Genomic DNA, 20,103 nt, shown 5'->3' on the forward strand with positions numbered 1-20,103 from the left:
TGATTAAGTGGTTGGTTCATATGGATTTAAATGGATGGATTCCCAATCATTTAATCACAAAGCTCAGACCTTCACTCCCCTCCTTCCATTCTTTTCAGAGTTCCCCACCGCATCAATCAACCTAAGACACAAGCACACAATATTCACAAAATTAATCTTTTATTTATTTATTTTTTACCTCACAGGTCTAATTTTTCTTGCATTCTTTTCCTACATTTGAGGTTGCCGGAAATCCTCTGATTCCCTCCAAGCACGCCATGAAATGGCCTAGCTCAAAACCGTAAATCTCAAACAAGAAAAAGAAAAGCCTAATAAAAAAAAAAAAATTTCCAGGCGTGCAGGAAATCTTCGTCCCCTGTTTTTGTTCCCGCAAAAACTCCATTTTTTTCCTGTACGCCAGATTTTCTTCATGCAGCCATGATAGTGAAATTTCACATATTTGTCTATGTTCTCTGTCTGTCTCTTCTTTTGCATGTAATCAATGTCGCAAGCAAAGGCCCTCCTGCATTAGCCTTGGACTGCGGCTCTTCTTCGAATATCGGTAGCGATTCAGATGGCCGGGCTTGGGATCCCGACGCCAAATACCTCTCGCCAGGGGACAAATCCGTCACCGCCGATGCTGAAATCCAGGACCCTTCGTTACCTTCTCAGGTTCCATACATGACCGCTAGAATTTTCCCATCCGAAGCAACATACCAGTTTCCACTCCACAACTCCACCTCTCGCACCTTACTTCGCCTCCATTTTTACCCATCCTCCTACCCAAATTTCAACCTTTCAAATTCATATTTCTCTGTTCTCGCTGGAGGGATCACCCTGCTGAACAATTTCAGTGCTTCTTTAGCCGCCGAGGCTCTTTCTCAGGCTTATTTCATCAAAGAATATTATCTTGCCCCATCAGAGTCTCCCACACTGAAGCTCACCTTCAAGCCCTCTGATGCCCAGCCCCAGGCTTTCGCATTCGTCAATGGCATTGAGGTTATTTCGTCGCCCAATTTATTTGATCAGGACCCGATACTAGCGGGTTCGGCTGGTACGGGAGACGATTTCGAATCTGCAACGACGGTACCCATTGGCACCACAAGCATGGAGACGATGTTCAGGTTGAATGTGGGTGGGCAATACATCCCTCCAACTAATGATTCTGATGGCCTAATGCGGAGTTGGTACGACGATAGCCTCTATATTTATGGTGCCGGGAGAGGAGTTGCCTTGACCGCGAATACTACGGTTGCTTACAAAGGTTTGCCATCTTATATGGCACCATTAGACGTGTACGAGAGTTACAGATCCATGGGTGCCTTCGTCGATGTAAACAAAATTTCTAATTTGACATGGATTTTCCAGGTAGATCCCAATTTCATGTACCTTGCAAGATTCCATTGGTGTGATTCTGAGATGACTAAACCCAACCAAAGAGTTTTCGATATTTTAATCAACAACAAAACTGCAACAAGCGAGGTGGATCTATACGCCTGGACGCATTCTACGGCGACTCCAACTGTAAGGGATTATGTGGTTCAAGTGAATAACAAGAGCGGGGATCCGCAACTTTGGGTGACCCTTCATCCGACTGACGAAACTAAAGCTGAATTTTCTGATGTGCTTCTCAATGGATTGGAGATATTCAAGCTCAGTGACAATGCGAAGTCGAATCTAGCAGGTCCCAACCCCACCATTTCAGACATGATGAAGAGTTATCAGGAAGCTCTGTTAGCACCCAAGTCTTTTGAATCGGCAGACAAGTCAAGTGGTTTCACAGTTTTGATTACCGGAGCTGCAGGAGGAGCCGCAGCGTTTGGGGTTGCCGCAGCTGTATTTCTAGTGGCCTACAACAGGAAGAAGAGGGTCCATGGAGTCGATGCAGGTTCGAGCTGGCTGCCGATTTCTTGGAGTTCCAATTCCACGACAGCCAAAACTTCCATTTCAGGCAGAAGTCAAGGTGGCACTGCCATTTCATCAGACGCAGCTTGCAATTGTCGCTACTTCACCCTCACAGAGATTAAAAACGCCACAAAAAATTTCGACGACTCCAACGTCATAGGTGTTGGCGGGTTTGGGAAGGTTTACAAAGGTGTCATCGACAAGGAAACCAAAGTGGCCGTGAAGAGATCGAATCCGTCTTCCGAGCAAGGAGTGCATGAATTCCAAACGGAGATCGAGATGCTGTCGAGGCTGAGACACAGGCATTTGGTCTCGCTGATCGGCTTCTGCGAAGACAATGGAGAAATGATCTTGGTTTATGATTACATGGGGCACGGAACACTGAGGGAGCATCTTTACAAAGGAAACAAAATCACCCTCTCATGGAAACAGAGGCTGGAGATATGCATCGGGGCAGCCCGAGGACTCCACTACCTCCACACGGGAGCCAAGTACACCATCATACACAGGGATGTCAAGACCACAAACATTCTCCTGGACGAGAAATGGGTCGCCAAGGTTTCAGATTTCGGGCTGTCTAAAACAGGGCCGAACATGAACAAAGGCCATGTCAGTACTGTGGTGAAAGGAAGCTTCGGCTATCTGGATCCTGAATATTTCCGAAGACAGCAACTGACGGAGAAGTCCGACGTATATTCATTCGGAGTAGTTCTTTTCGAGGTACTATGCGGCAGGCCAGCTCTGAACCCGAACCTCCCAAAGGAGCAAGTGAGCCTGGCTGATTGGGCTCAACGATGTGCAAAGAACAAGACCATCGAAGAAATCATCGATCCTCAGCTCAAAGAAAAGATCACTCCCGAATGCTTGAGGAAATTCGTGGATACAGCCGAGAAATGCTTGTCTGATCATGGTGTCGAGCGCCCTTCCATGGGCGATGTGCTGTGGAACCTCGAGTTCGCACTTCAGTTGCAAGAAAATCCAGACGGCGGAAGAAACACTGCCGCCGCCACAGGCAGTGTGGATCTAGACAGTGTGGAACAAGGAATCGATCATAACAGTCTCATGGCGATGCACCGGAGTACCTTAAGCCTCGGAGACGACAACACTGACAATGCTTTCTCACAAATTGTCGATCCAAAGGGCCGTTGAATGATATGGAACCAAAGTGACAAACTATGTCATCTACAACTACTCGTTGGATTGGAATTATTTTAGTTTTAACCTTTTGTTGTCACGAGCACAGAAGAAGGAACTATATACATACAACTAAAAACTTGGATACACAACATATACTCCTAATTGTTCAATATTGTTGATATTATATTATTATAGCCAACGTTTTCTTTCGGCTCATCCAATAAGGTATGTGTTCGTGGGATGAGATAAATGAAATAAATGAATGATGCAAATAAAATAAAAAATATTCTAATTATCTTATATGTATAATAAAGATTATACATGATATAGTTACATTTGAATTTACAAAATTATCTCTCATGTAGTCGTGGTAGAAATATCTCTTTATTTAATCAACATGCGCTTTGTACAATTTTTGGATAATGGACTAAGTCATTAAACATATGTAATTTTATGAAATGACCTACATAACCCTAACTTATTTGTCCAAGTATTTAAGGTTTTATTTCGACATCTACTTATAAATTTTTTTTTAAAAAAAACTTTTTATAAAATGTTTTAAAAATTGTTTTAAAAATAAAAATGTGTTTGGACAACTATTCTATAAAAATATTTTAAGGTTTCAAAAATAATGTTGTTCATCTTTATCTTTTATGGTTCTGTTCTAAAAATGCATTTCAAGTGTTTTTTAAAAACTATACTTGGATAACACTTTTTAAATAATATTTTTCAAAAACATTTTACATATTTTTTTTTCCAAACAAATATTTTTACACCTATAAAAAATTAAAAAATGTTGTTGAAATACATGTCCAAATGAATGATACATCTCAAATAATAAAGGTTATACATGATACACATTACATTTAAATTTACAACATTATCTCATATACACAGTAATGAAAAGATCTCTTCATTACATCAAGATGTCTTTCCTACAATAATTTGGTCATGGATTAAGTTAAACATATGTAATTTTATGAAATGACCTATATAACCCTGACTTATTTGTCCAAATATCTAAATCTCTAAACCCAAAACAAGGAACCCATTTTTTCTTCAACCCCAAACTATGTTGTGGGTCTAGCTTAGGTCTTGAAAGTGAATTTGGTTGATTCTATGTTACATCCAGAAAAATATACCTATATATTTTCTCAAAATACTTTTGTGAACATCTTGTTAAAAAAAAAAATACAGATGGATCCACATGTTTTTTCAATGAAATGTTCATGCAAAAATCTTGAACAAAAACATAAAGGATCGGAAGATTATTTATCCCAATGTAGCATGGACTAGTGGATCCTTAACTCAATTCGAAGTCAACACAAATTGTCAAAATCTTCCCACAAATCATCTAACCCTTGAATTTGGACAAGCTACATCTTAAGCGCTAGAAGTTTTTTTTTTTTGGTTTCGGTTCACTTAATTCGCACACTTTTACGGATAGATGCATGTGTGTTCTAGTAGGTAACCCAAGATGTGGCTCCAAATTTCGGATCTCCAGGGTAGAAAAATAGAAGCATATTGCCAATTATTGTAGTGTTGTTCTCGCATCCAAAGCACAATGAAATTTAAAATTTTTAATTTATCATATCAAAAAAAATATTTAACATGTCGTAGATTTTTTGTTTTATTAACTTATTGTAGACTTGTGGTTTGTAATTTTTGTTTGTATGCCATGTAGTAGATTTGTTTGTTTTATTAATTTCATGTGGTATTGTAATTTTGTTTTCATGTCATGTATTATATTTGTTTTTTTATTAACTTTATGTGGTTTGTAATTTCTGTTTTCATGTCATTTGTTAAAATTTTTTATTAACTTATTTTGTGTACGTAATTTCTGTTTTCATGTCATACATTAAATTTGTTTGTTTTATTAATTAATGTTATTTGTAACTTCTGTTCCATATATTTTAGTATGTGTGTAATCCACTTTACAAACTAGTTGTTATAAATTTTTTTTTTAAAGAAACACTGCTTGTTATGACGGAGGTTTGGCGAACCACTATCTATTTATTAAAAAAAAAAAAAAAATACATAAGAGGAAGACTAAGCCAAAACCTCGAATTACAAAGATTACAAAAAAACTTACTTAAAAGAAGACGAGACCCTAATATAAGGAAGCCTGGCTCTATCAAGTCTGCAAATGGCCCTAAGAATATGCCCAACAATCTAATCTGGCAAGAGAGTAGCCGTGCCCGGAAGAATACCCATATTTGCTAATTCATCCGTTGCCGCTTTCGCCTCCCGATAAACATGGGATATATGTATAGGAAAGTGTAACATAAAATACTGAATCTTGGACAGCACCTGATTCAGTTCCCAACTAGATCTTTCTGCCTTGATGATAGAGATAGCTACCATCGAATCCGCCTCAAGCCAAAGAGGAAAATAGTTATAATTCTTGCAAATCTCGAGACCTTTTAAAATAGTTACAATTCTTGCAAATCTCGCTGACTTCAGCGCGGGTGCGCGAACGTCCTTTTACAAAAAAAAAAAAAAAATTATGTCTTTGGTTGTTTTGTCCGAGATATTTAGAAACGAGGTCTCACAAATTCTGTGTCATCCCAAAACACTAATTTCATTCTCAATATATTTACGAGTCAATTCAATGCTAGAATTTAATACATTTTTCATGTAAGACTCGATCACATCATCATTCTCGCAAGAACAGTATAGGATAATCAATAAATTCTCGTTACTATCGATTGTAATTTAATAGAATTCTCAAAACATTCTATTAATCATACTCATCCCAAAAGCGTAACGTACGTGTGCTGACATTCTGAAATTTTCACAAGCAACTTTCAAATATATCACATACTTAGATCGATTCTCAATAAATCATATATCACAAAATCTCATCATGATAGGTCTAAGAAGCCTGATATAATTCGTTCATGCATTTATCAATCTCATAATGCTATAAACATAAAGATCAACCCAAAAGACAAAATAAACTAAATGTCCTTACTGGGTACATTCAGATCATCATATCATCCCTATGTGATCCCAAAGGATCAGTACAATCAAGCTTCTTACTTTCGTACCTCGACCACCGGCCTAGATGTACAAGCATCTGCAATCCATTACTATGTCTGTTGTCAGCCCGCTGATGTCTAATGCCTCAACCATGGCATAGCTCCGCTAAAAGTCTCGTAGTACCTCGCTATCACCCAACCCTCGAGCATAAGGCTAAAACACTAAGAATATACACTGAGACACACTCAACACCTTCAAAAATGCACTGATTGTGAGAAATCTGTGACCTATTTATAGACGGAGTTTGAAAAATCTGAACTTGTATGTTTACCATGTCTCAAACTATTACTGATCAGAAGTTCTGATCTACACTTCGGAAGCTCCGATCAGGATCGAGAGTTCCGATATGTTACTTTGGAAGCTCCGATCTGCATGAACTTCCACGTGTCTACACACACTTGGCACCTCAATCTTGCATGGCATAATACACTTCGGAATGTCTAATGTCACGTTCGGATGGTCCGAACTCATCCTTTGCTTCCAAACTGCACCCTGTCCATCCGATCAGTTCGGATCCTCTTATCTCCCTTTGGCTCAGGTTCAGTGCTTCCGAACTACCTGAGTCCATTTTGTCCTATAGGCCATTTTCGGACACTCTATTGTCGATTTTATACTTGGTTTTATCATATTAAAACCCTTTAATCTTGTTGTACTATTTTAAACATGATTAGCTAATTTAATCACGTAAAATAGATTCGGGTTACTACAGAAATAAACACTAAAAATATGCCGAAATTAAATTATTAACAGACACTTGATTTTAATTTTTTTTATAATTCGATATTGGATTAATTGAGATTAATAGCTCTATCGCAATGTTGATTAGCTCAAGTAAACGCAGTCTATGAGTGTAGTGCTATCGAATGATAAGCACAATAGAACCAAATAATTTGGTCAGAGGTCAGGAGTTCGATTCTCCCTGTCAATATTTTCATGGACTATTCTGTTGCACAGAGCTTGCCTAGTACGATTTACCTGGCTAGCGTAGTTAGCAGGTTATTGCATTAGTTAGGAGGTTTATTCAGTGCACACCAAAAGATAACGGTTTTAGGTTCCTACGCCATAAAAAAAACTGATTCATAGGTCACGTGTCTTCGTTATCATCTCACAACAAAAGGGGTAAATAATGGTGAAGGAGGGGGGGAATTGTAAATAAAAAAAAAAAATCTTACATATGCATCGGTAATATACTACTGTTAAAATTTTGTGAAGGAAAAAACAGAGGAATACTATATAAAAGATGTTCTCTCAAACACTACTTATGTAACCGAGAAAATAAGTGTTAAAGTTGGTGGAGTAGGTGAACTCTTGGCCAGAGGTTAGGAGTTTGATTCTCCCTACCAACACCTTCTTGGACTAGCCTGTCACACAGGGCTTGCCTAGTGTGGTTTACCTGACTAACGTAGTTTGCAGGCTATTGCATTAGTCCGGAGGTTTATCCAGTACGCACCGAATATAACGATTGCGGATTCCCACGTAAAAAAAAAAAAGAGAAAATAAAGATACGACAACAAATCAAAGTACCACATGAAAGATAGCCCACACGAGGAAATAACTTGAAATTTCCTTTAGGCCCTTTTTTCTCTACAAGCTGCTTGTGCCCAAAAATGGCTAATTTGTTGAACAATGTTGACTGTTACAGTTACGGAAAGAGTCAAATTATAAACCAAAATGATTTTAGAAAGAAAAAAAAAAATACTAAATTCAGATTTATTATTGATATTTGATTTATCAGCTCTATATATTTTCCATAATTCATGGTCCCAATCATATAATTTTCATCATGACCACCTGTATATAAAAGCAAGTGGCGGCATATACAAAATCTCCTACTCGGATTACAATAATCTTACATATATCTTAACGTATTGGGAAGAAAGTGAGTTGCCAATACAAGTAATTTGGCAGGTAACAAAAGCACTACAAGCAAATGCATATGCTGTGATGCAACTACACTACCAAACCGTTTCAAACTTGCTTTACTGTTCTGTACCAACCAAGAAAACTTGATCAACTCACTCCGCACCGGCCTTGATACTCCGTTCTCTCCAGCTGCAACAATCTGTTCCGAGCTATCGCATTTTCTTATGCGGTTAAGCTCTTCACAAACAACATTACGAAACGATTTCAAGTAAGAGTTCATATCATGGTCTCTGAAAATGGTCCCGTCAGAGCCATAGGCACACCGGTCACTCAATATCTCGAGTGGGTGGGGCGAGTTTAAGAATACCAACTGTGCTGCACGAACTTGCTTCTCTGCCTCTGCAGCATCTGCTGTCAATAAATACAGGCCACTGCCTGACGGAAGAAGTTCATGGTTTGGCGAAAATGTATCGTCTGGTTGAAGGATAAAAAACTCTCCCATTGGAGCATATAACAGCTTCTGTGCATCACAACACACCATGCATAAACATTTACTTATCTCAACTCAATTGTGTAACCGTATTGGAACTCGATACTTCTCAATATATCTTATACCTGTTCGCTAAGACACGGATGGTTGCGGAAGTTCCTATTGACTGCCTTGAGAAATTGCACCACGCGGCTAGGATAGTTGCAAGAAAAAGCGCGTGGAACAATGTCTCTGTGCATTGATATAGATTGGACGTGATTTCGAGGCAACCCAAGGTTGTGTAGTAGATGATCCCCTCCACACATTATTGTTGGTGCACCAAAAGTTATAACAGGAAGCAACGAAGAACGCGGAGCTACACCCCTTATCAGTAGCATCAGATTAATGAGCAATGCTAAACTTCCACCAAGAGAGTGCCCTGTGAAGCGAAATGTGGCACATTCCCCTCGAGATTCCATGTGCGCCTTAATATCTGGCAACATCTGATCGTAGATTCCTTTCGCAGCCTCATATATACCTCGGTGAACCAACACATCTAACCCCTAAAGAAAGAAGTATTCTGAGAATTTTAGAAACATGGTTGCATCTATGCAGTTTTCGTAAAAATCATTCTCAGAATTGCATATTAACAATAAATACCTCAAACTGAACAGGCTCGAAAAGGAGATTGGCTTTCCATGAAGCCAGCGACTCAGATCCCTGTAAGTAAAGAAATCAAACTAAGCATTTTAAAGTACTGATACATGCATGATTTTTTTTTTTCACCTAGTGTATTGTTCAATGGAGTCCACCTGTATGACAAAGAACCTTGTTGCCTTTTGATCGTCATCACAAACAAACCACTCGCACGGTGATGAGCTAGTTGAGTTCAGATCATCTGCCACAGCTTGCTTTATTTCTTCCTTAGCAGCAACAACCGCAGTCACCGAATCAGTTGTGGCCATCAACGCGGCCATGTCCTCAACATCCCCTGTTTCATCTTCAGGAAAACCTTGAGTTGGATTGCAGTTGGTGGATTTGAAGTGAAGGATGGACTTTGTGTGAGAATGCAAATAGGAAGCTGCGGAAGCAGCGATTTGGTAAGCAGAAGAAGCACTTATTCGGTTGGCACGTCCTGTTTCGTTCCCTCCTCCATCTTGACACCTTCTATCTTCTTTCTGTGGGTTGTTTTCTTCTTCCGCTTTCACTGCCTGTTCTTTCTTTTCCAGTGATGAAGTCACAAAACGCAGTCCATGGGATCTGAGGAGATCACCAGGCTGTAACACCATTTCACCAAGAAACCATCAAATTAGCCAAAGAAACTTTCTGGGAATACATGAAATATTTGCATATAAGAAATCATACCTTGATTTGGGATATGGAATAAGCTAAATTTCCCAAATAAGACATCCAAGCATAAAATCTAGCTTCACGCAATGGCACCTTGCGAAGCAACTCGGAGAATGATTCTCTATCGAATTTAGTGCAATCAATATCATCAACAGAACTCACATCACACCCCTCCTCATCTCCATCCTTTTCATCACCATCATCTGACTTTTCCTCCAATTGATGATCAGCGTCTTTAAATTCATCTTTCCACAGAGTCTTCACGTTCAGAATATTGAAAACCCAATTCCCACTCTGCCCTTCATCCTCAGCCTCTGCAAATTCCTCCACCAAAACGGCGTCCTCAACCGTGATCGCCTGCTCGTTCCGCCAGTTCTTACCTCCAGGCCACCAAGAACTGAGCGAATGCCTGAAGGTGAACCCCCAAGGGAAGTTCCTGGGTAGCGGTGGCGGCGTCCCGGACACCGACGGCTTCTCCAGCGACGCAGAACGGAGCTCTGCAGGCTTGGGCATTCCATGAATTCCAGCATTGAAGCATAAAGCATCCATTTTTGTGCGTAAAGAATGGGCAAATGGAGCATAATACACAACCTGTGAAAATGCGTAATCAATGATCATGGACAGCAGGGAGAGGAAAAAGGTTTGTTGGTATTTATAATGACATAACTACCGTCGAAAACAGTTTACCAAACATGGAACACAAATAGCAAACCAAGCCACGACGTCAGATCCATATATGAAAACATTTCTATTTATATTACCTGACGTTTTTCTTAAAAAAAACAAAAACAAAAACAAGTAAATTAGTATAATAAACATAAATTATTGTGAGGAAAATAAACGGGTAAATATTTATGTATGTAAATACAGCTCTATATATTTTCCTTTTTTTTAAAAATTAAAACTTTTATTAATTAGAATTCAAATAGTCTTTTCATACAATCTCATATAAGGAAGACCACCCATGAAAAACTCTAAAGTATCGTGTGAAGCCAACACTTCTCTAGCAAGTCGACTGGCTGCTTCGTTAGCTTTCCTCCCCATATGCTCCAAAGAGATAAAATATGTAGAGCCAAGAAGATCTCACAACTCAAATGCAACCACACCCTCTGGACTTATATCCTCACTTGTATTAGTTGCGGCTATCACTGTTAATAAGGAATCCGAGAAGATGTGGATGTTCGTAAAGCTTTGTTGAACACAGAAATACATACCAAACTTAATAGCCTCAAATTCTGCACCTTTCACTGATCCACAATATCTAATCTTGCATGACGTAGCTCCCAAAACCACACTGTCAGAGTCTCGAACCACGGAAACCATACTATATACTTGTTGATTTTGTTATCGATGCCTGCATCCACATCTAATCTCAATTGATTTAATACAGGTGGTTGCCAAACCTGTACAGGTAAACTCCGATCCCTCCCAAATACAATATCACCAGCCACTCGAAGCTCTAAACCTTTCCACCTTTAATCTTATTGAATATTCAGATGGAGATTATGCAAGTTGCAGGATTGACACAAGAGCACTCGCGGATCATGTCAATTCCTTGGGGATAGATTGATCTCCTGGTTTAGCAAGAAGCAGACATCCATAACCACTTCTACCACTGAAGTTGAATACCTAGCAGCTAGAAATTGTTGTGCTCAAATTTTGTGGATTGAACAACAACTGAGAGATTATGGTATTCGGTCGAGTGAAGCTTCCATCTTTTGTGACAACACAAGCACAATTGCAATTACATACTGTGAGATGTCACGTCTCGAAATTAGGCATAGTTGACGTCGGCGTTATTTAACGTTTTCACATTAAAAAACAAGCCTAAAAATACAGATTTCAAGAATAACCAGTTTTTCATTCATAAAGTGAAGATACACCGTCTTTTACAATAATTGATCAAATAATAAACTTAACTGAAATATCAAAGTCTAATGCAGCTGCCTATTTTAAACATAACTAAACATCAGGATCTTGATCAGTTTTCACTGCCCCAAAACTGGTTCTGCTCATCATTCTCGAGTTCTTCTTCGTTCTTATTTGAGATGGGTGATTTGGGTGGGTGACTGATATGGGTGTCACTCATTAAATGGGAAAAATTTTCAGCATTCGTTTAAAATCATTTTAAAAGGATTTCTTACACATACATATATAGAATATAACATAGTACAGAGACAGAGACTTATTCTTTCAGAAATTCAGAAAATATAAACTTCAGAATGTGTACCAAGTTACTTGCAAATTTTGTGGTTAAATGATATCAGTCCCTTATATGGTATTCCTTTAACGAGTGAAGCCAGAGTTTCAGAGATTCAGAATTCAGAGTAGCAGAATATATATTCCTACCACTACTTCACAAGTTTTGGTACACAAGAAAATCATAGAGTGCATATTCGTGAATCAAATCGTATATTTACATGCTAGAATCAAAACAAAACAGAGTTTCATTACTTTAAAACAAAACGCCAACTTACCGTAGTTTTTCTAAGCAAATTTTGGTTGTCTTGCTCAATTGGCTGCTAAACTGGTCTGCTCAAATGACTGCTTCTTTTAAACTGAATTTCCTCACTCACTCTATAGATGTTTTTCTCAGAATTGTGTGTAGCAGACCTCAAAAATCTGAGTACTATTTATAGGAAAGATTCTGACTGTTAAGCTCCTCCTTTAATGCCATTATTTTCCATAATTCTGAGTTATTGCGTTATTTATGATTTTTGAAGCAGCTGAATATCAGTCTAGTTACCGGACTGATCTTGGTCAACTGGTCAGCTCAGTTCACTTCGGTTCAGTTTACCTCGATTTCAGTCTTCCTCAAATTCAGTTTTCCGAATTTCAGTCTTCCTTCAAGCAGTCTACATCAAGTTCAGTCTACGTTTACTGATTTTAGTTTACCAAATTTTAGTCAAGGAATAAATTTCAGTTGAGGACTGGAATTTAGTTGAGGTTCGAATTTCAGCTGATGACTGAAATTCAGTTGAAGTTCGAATTTCAGTTGAGGACCAGATTCAGTTGTCGAAGTTCAGTTGAGCTATGTTCAATAGACAGGAAGTCAGTCGAGCTACAGCTGCTGCTCTAGATTTGTAACTGATGCAATAACTCAAATTCATGGCAAATAATGACATTATATAGGGAGCCGAACAGTCCTAATTTTACCTATAAATAGCATGCAGATTCATGAGAAAATGTTAAATTAATTCTGCATCAAAACGCACAAAATTAGAGTGAGAGCATTCAGTTGAGCATTCAGTCGAGCAATGAGAAGTGGTTAGTTGAGAAAGAGCAGAACTTGCAAGCACAACTGAAATTTTTGTTTAGCAATCTACGGTAAGTGGGATTTCGGTTTTAAATCTAATATTACGTTTTAAGTTCTGTTCCAGCATGTATATTTATTTTCAATGTCTGAATATCTGAAACTTGTGATGTTGATGCACTGATGCTTGTGAACTAAAGGTAGGAATATATATTCTGAACACTCTGCCCTGTTTTTGGTCTTTTCTGATTTCTCACCCTTTAGAGGATAAACATATAAGAGGCTGATATAAGTTAGCCATGAAAATCATGAGTAAAATGGTGCATAAATAGATTCTGTAATTATGTTGAATATATATGATTTTAGTTCTGCTCTGCTACTGTATGAATATGTACGATTTCTGATAAAATGATTTAAAAGTCGGAATATTTCACCCCATTTATTGAGTGACACGCATATTACTCACTCACCCAAACCATCTCAGATAAAACCGAGGAAGGAGTGGAAGATGGTGAGCAAAACCAGTTTTGGTGCTGCTGAAGACTAAACGAAGATTTCTGTTGTTTTATTTTTTATTTCAGGGTTATAGTTTATTAGTAGCCGTTGCATTAGAATTTGATTTTTCAATTTAGTTTATTATCCATTCAAGCCTTGTAAAGATTTCTGTAAATTCATTTTGATGAAGGACAATGAAATTTCAGTTTATGAATGAAAAGACTGATTATTTCTGGAATTTTTGAAATTCGAGTCTTATTATTTAATGTGAAAATGTTAAATAACGCCAATGTCAACTAGGCCTGATTTCGGGGAGTGACACATACTCTTCTTCCTCTTTCCTTCATCTCGTCTCCTCCATTCCTTCATTCTTTTGTCTTAATTTTTTTTTTCCTCCAGCTGTTTTTGCTCTTCTTCCCCTTTTTTATGAACCCTTAGAGATATGATCAATTAGTTCGGTGAGCTGGGTGCCAATGGTTGCCTAAAAGTTATTCATACGATAATTTAACTTCTGTTCAGTATGAGATAACTGTCCAAAGATGTTTACAAGTGTGTTGTTGGTTTCTTTGGTAGAGACCTTAATCTAATTCAAGAATCCCTCAACTTCCTGATTCAGTACATGTACTTTACCCATTATGGCTTTGTGGGGATCATGGTCCCCAACGTCAGACACAGTAAAGTGAGCATCCATGGAAAGCATGAGATGTTGAACTTGTTGCATGTGATCATATACCGTAGCAAAAGCGACATCGATTTTCCCTTGAGTTTCGGCAGCAGGAGTTTCAGCCTTGTTGTCCTTCTATTGATCATCATTACCCTCAGAATCAGAATTAGACTGCTCACCATCTTCATCCATATCTTCTGCATCGGTGGTGCCTTCACGAGTAAGAAGAGCAAGATAGACATATTTTGTTTTTTTTATGTCAATAGGTGGGAGGGGGAAGGAGAAGATTTTTCTTCTGATATCACCGGTGGAGGAATAACATAAGAATATGTCTCTTGATTGGTAGTAAGTGGAAAGACGTCGGATGGTAGCGCTTAGTCGTGTCGCATCCAAATTACCCGACTCAACTCAAATAAATAAAATATGCAGTAGTGAGAGTAGGGATCGTTCCCACGAGGAAAGTGAAATTTATCGTGTTCTTAAAAATTACTAAAATAAAATAAAGGGGGTTTGAGTTTTGAAATTAACTACTAAGAATTTAAAGCAATTTAAAAGTAAATTTTATCACTAGCATGTAGAATTCAAAATTATGAGAAACCAATTGAAAACAAGCCTTGGTATCGATCGACTACACCCTTGAAATTATTCATTCGATCATCGATTATCCAAAAATAATTAATCCTAATTGAATATTCATCATTGGAAATTTAATTCATGTTTCACCTTAATCTTAGTTAACTAGACACAAGCGTTCTAAGTTAACCCTTACCAATAAATCAATCCAATACAAGTGATTAGATTTAAATCCAAAGCAGCATTAAAACTAGTAAAACTGATGAATCTAGACAACACATACACAAACGGATGTATTTAATCTAGTAAATCGTTGTTCCTATAATTTAATAAACTCATAAGCGGACGATTATTAATTGCAGTTGCTTCACAAATTAGATGATTCAAACAATTACGGATTTGAATTCTAATTTAGCATTAGATTGTATTGTAAGAGTGGGTGCCCAGTGAGCCAACTGTGTGGCTATGGGCTTTGTTGACTCTTTGTATAAACAATCTTTTGTTTAATATTATTTACACTTTTATGGCAATGACTTTATATTACTTCATATTGTTATATTGTGATATACTATTGTTGTTTTGATAAAGACCTTGAATATACTATAGTGTATGTAAGATGTGGTAGAACATGGAGATGTCTATCATGAAATACATCTTATAGTCACTGTATATTCTAAAACCGTTCCTAGTCGATTGAGCCGTCCGATAATAAGGATAAGGATCGCTCGAGTTTGAGACTAGCATTTGCGATGCGGAGTACCACGTTTCATTGGTAGGGAACATGGAGATGTTCGAAGCATGCAAATGGATATTCATAGGATGAATAGTCGAACTACCCTATCCGGACTTTCCAAGTGGTTATCACTTATCGAGTGGATAAAGTCCGCGGTTTTGGTTGTACACCATTAGTCCTTACGACTTGAAACATCATGGAGACTCTATATGCTAGTACTGTGCTTTGACTCGTTTACCGACTCTGAGGGGGTCATCAGGTGTCGAGATTGGGTACAGTTACGACACATATAGGAGTCAATGCATTGTTGTCAAGGATTCACCACATACTTGCGAGTGTGGATATCCTATGCGATCTGAGGAGATATTAGTGTGACAAATCTCTGGCCAGAGTACTTGATGTGATTTAAGAAATGGTTTCTTAGTAGCACATGCGATGTCACTAATTTGATCTTCAAGATGTATTGCATAGTTATCGAATCTTGAGCGACTCTCGATATACCAATGGTTGTTGATTCGATCGGGATATATGGATGAAGGGACCGTACTGTACGTTAACCAAAATCTACTGGTTCTTGTAGGCACTATCAGTGATACCTAGGGAATCATGGGCGATGTTGCTAGGCGCTTTACCATGATTCGTTGGGCAAGTCGGAAAGTGTTGTTCCGAGTCACAAGGAGTTGTGAGCCCACGGCTAGCTGTATCCCTGAACCATTGAGGGTCACACAGTGTAATGGAGTTTTAATCCCCGTTGAGATAGTTAAATTTAAAGAGTTAAATTTAATGAACTAAGGAGTTGGACTTCTTAAATAAGAGTAAGGGAGTAGGATTTCCTAAAATGACATAGGGATGGACATTTTTGGAAACCACTGAATTCGGATTCAGGAAAATTTATTTTGACTTTAAAACGTGCAGAAATGGTTTCTGTGCACATTGGTGAAATCGTTTCATCAATCGGAGTCACGATGAATTTTATATTAATTTCTGAACGAGCGGGCTTTGCTTGTCGGGCCCCAGCTTATGACTAATGGGCCCTAAGGTGTTAGTGGCCTGCATTATAAATAAGTTATTTCAGTACAGAAATTACACACAACAGGTCATAATTTTTGAGACAGAGCAAAAATCGAACCCTAGCCTCTCTCTCAACAAATCGGCCGAACCCTCCCCCTCTGCCCGAGAAATTCCGGTCTGTGATTTTGAATCGCAGTAAGGAATAGCGAATCAGATTCGTGTATTCTCTTCGCAGAAAACTTCTGATAGATTTTCTAGTGCAATCTATCAGAGGGATTAAACCTCTGTTCGTGGACCTGATTGAAGGCGTTCATCGGTTCCAGGGAGAGACAACAAGAGCAGAATTGTTCTGTTGGTGTCCATTAATCTCGTTGCGAGATTTGAGGTAAAATTTATTTAATTGTTATTTAAATTTTACACACACACGTAATTCAATTGATGAACGGTTGATACCCATACCATGGAAACGTTCCATGAAAAATTTTTAAACTTCCGCTGCACCGGGTATCAATCGTAATTGGTCTGGGAACTCGCCAGTTTTCCAACAGTGGTATCAAAGCCAGGTTGCTCAGATCAATCGATTGAATTAATCAATTGTACAAAATTTTTGAGTCTCGGTTTATGAAACAAAATAAATATTTTTAATAAAAAATTTTTTTTTTTTTCCGGGGGCGAAACCCGGGCAGCGATTGGATCGCAGCCCGGAGGGGGCAGCGATGGTCGCTGCCCCCAGGGGCGGCGCACGGCGCCGCCCAGGGCAGCGCTGTGCGCTGCCCAGCGCAGCGCTGGGCGCTGCGCAGGGCAGCGCTCGGCGCCGCCCAGCGGCGGCGCCAGGCGCCGCCAGGGCAGCAAGCGTTGCTGCCCTAAGGGGGCAGCCGGGCTGCCCCGGCCCGCGCCCCGGGTGCGGGCCAACCCGGGAGTGTCCCGGGTGGCCCGCGGGAAAAATTAATATTTTATTAAAAATTAATTTTAATATGTTAAAATTTTATTTTTGGTCCGGTCAAAAATTGTTTTTGATTGGTTCACGAGATTTCGGATCGAATTGTTCGAGTCCGTAAATTTTAAAATTGATTTTGGATAAATTTGAATTTTTGGAAAATTTTAATATTTTATCCGTAAATTGAATTTTGAAATCAATTATTTTGGTACAATTGATGATAAGATATGATCTTATGATATATTAGATAAAATATGATTTTATTTGTAAAATTGGATTTTATAGATAAAATATGATTTTATTTGATATGGAGATAAAATATGATTTTATATGTGAAATGTGATTTTATATATAAAATATGATTTTATCTTGTTTAAATTTGAATTGCCACAGCATGTTATCCAATAAATTAATTTTGAATTAAATGTTATTGGATAAGGATGATCGATTGCCATGACCAATTTTGTTGGTGTATGTTAGGAATTTACATTTTGTCTTTATTGTTGTTGGTTTTATTAATGGGCCTGGTTTATGGCCCGATATGAATGTCATATGTAATAAAAGTGGGCTTGGTTTATAGCCCGTTCCCACCCCCTAAAAATGTATCCCCTACTTGTCATTGTTATTTATTGTAAATACATTAGATTTAGTGGGAGATCAAGATTTGAAGATGGTGGGCCCAGCAGACAATGAAGACTGAAGAAATGTAAATTGGAAGCATATGTAATAGGATTGCATTTGCATACTGCATATTACCTAGGATTGGACTAAGACCCGTGATTGGCAACCACGGGTCAATTAGAAATGGAATCGATCATCCTATATAATATGTGATATTATGATTGTATGCATGTTTAGACATAAATTGCGTGAATCCGGCAATGCATGCAATAAATTAAATATGATGAGACAAATATTTTTATAAATAAAATCCCTCATTTTAAATATGATTTAAAATTTATATCAAGATAAATAAAGGAAATTTAAATATTGTTTAAATGTTCCTACCTTCCATCAACGATCAATGTATGTGATGCTACCCGCGGATACGGTCCGGCTCATATTATTGGGGGGCCCGTCCGTCGGAAAGCTGTACATTGGATCGACAAATGTTGTAAGTTGGGTGGAACTCCCATGGGATCGGCTCATATTATTGGGGGATCCACATGGCGACCGTCCATCACAACTTAATATTGATGGGTCATCTTGACATGTCACTTTAAACGGCGTCATATTATTGGGCCCTTATTGGACATGAGGTAAATACATGGGGGTTGCTTTGGAAGCAATTGGGCTCTACCTTTTGAGAATTATGGTTGGCTGATATTATTCGGGACCATAAGTTTGTCAATTGGACTCCATGTTCTCACTAAGGAAAAAGTTTCCCGTTTTCACTAGAGGGTGGTGAAATCGTTAAAATAGTGGGAGTGAGATTCATAAAATTAAATTCGCCTATTTTATGTCTTAGTAAATTGTTAAACAATCATTGATATATGTCTGTTTTTCCTTTTCAGTATTTCATACAATGAATTCGCGAAATCCTTTATTCTTGATCCTCGAACAAAACAAGCTGACTGGCGCCAACTATACGGAATGGTTCCGGAAGTTGAAGATTGTCTTAACTTCGGAGAAAATGCTCTACGTGTTAGAGAAAGCACCTCCGAAGGAAGCACCAGCTGACATAAGTCCGGAGGAATTGGCCAAACTTGATGCATGGTGTGACCATGACATCAAGACCAAATGCTATATGCAAGCCTCGATGTCTGATGAACTCCAGAGGCGATTTGAGGACACGGTGAATGCTGCTGACATTCACACGCAACTCAAGGAACTTTTTGGGGCTCAGTCGAGGGCTGAAAGGTTCTCTACTGTTAAGGAGTTGATGACGTGCCGCATGCGTGAAGGGACTTCGGTCCGTGATCATGGGGTACGAGTGATTTGGCTCATACAGAAGTTAGCGACCCTTGATTTGGTGTTGGAGCATGAACTCAATGTGGACTTGCTGCTTCTATCTCTTCCTTCTTCATTTGATGGATTCGTGATAAATTTTAATATGAACAAGATAGAGGCCACCCTTGAAGAGATGGTCAATATGCTCGTTACATATGAATCCACACTTAAGAAGGATAAGCCAGCTTTCTTGGTGGGCTCCTCATCTTCTGCTAAGAAGGGGCCAAGTATGAAGGGCAAGAAACGTTCTGCCCCACCCAAGAAAGTGGAACCCGAGAAGAAGCAAAAGACAAAGGCTTCAAACGATGGAAAATCCAAGGATGTTTGCCATTACTGCAAGAAGCCGGGTCATTGGAAGCGCAACTGCAAGGAGTATCTTGAGCAGTTGGGAACTGCAAAGGGTATGTTCTATATCGAAATAAACATGTCACTTAATACAACTTCTTGGGTATTGGATACCGGATGTGGATCTCACATTTGCAATGATTTGCAGGTGATGACAAGAAGTCGCAGGCTTAGAATGGGTGAGACCCAGCTGAGGCTCGGGAATGGTTCCAGAGTTGAAGCTACGGCCATTGGAGATGTTTGTTTGATTTTGCAGAATGGTTTTAAATTATTGTTGAGAGATGTTTTATTTGTGCCAGATTTAATTAAAAACATTATTTCTATTTCTATGCTTGATAGAGATGGTTATTCTTGTAATTTTGTGAATGAGATTTGCAATATTTACAAGAATGAATGT

At 38.6% G+C, this 20,103-nt stretch overlaps 2 protein-coding genes across 2 annotated transcripts; one reads left to right on the top strand and one right to left on the bottom strand.

Annotated features, from left to right (window-relative positions):
* The first annotated feature begins 207 nt into the window (after positions 1–207).
* On the top strand, positions 208–3,284 carry LOC140880501 (receptor-like protein kinase ANXUR1). Its single transcript, XM_073285005.1, has one exon. The coding sequence runs from the start codon at positions 418–420 to the stop codon at positions 3,031–3,033; it is 2,616 nt and encodes an 871-aa protein (XP_073141106.1). The 5' UTR covers positions 208–417; the 3' UTR covers positions 3,034–3,284.
* Positions 3,285–7,800: 4,516 nt separating this feature from the next.
* LOC140883538 (phospholipase A1 PLIP2, chloroplastic-like) lies at positions 7,801–10,541 on the bottom strand. The gene is made up of 5 exons (XM_073290050.1): positions 9,761–10,541; positions 9,208–9,672; positions 9,056–9,115; positions 8,542–8,958; positions 7,801–8,446 (listed from the first exon to the last, which is right to left on the bottom strand). The coding sequence occupies exons 1-5, from the start codon at positions 10,361–10,363 to the stop codon at positions 7,913–7,915; spliced, it is 2,079 nt and encodes a 692-aa protein (XP_073146151.1). The 5' UTR covers positions 10,364–10,541; the 3' UTR covers positions 7,801–7,912.
* Between the last annotated feature and the right edge of the window lie 9,562 nt (positions 10,542–20,103).

Source organism: Henckelia pumila, chromosome 2 (genome assembly GCF_033568475.1).
Source record: "Henckelia pumila isolate YLH828 chromosome 2, ASM3356847v2, whole genome shotgun sequence".
Taxonomy (NCBI): domain Eukaryota; kingdom Viridiplantae; phylum Streptophyta; class Magnoliopsida; order Lamiales; family Gesneriaceae; genus Henckelia; species Henckelia pumila.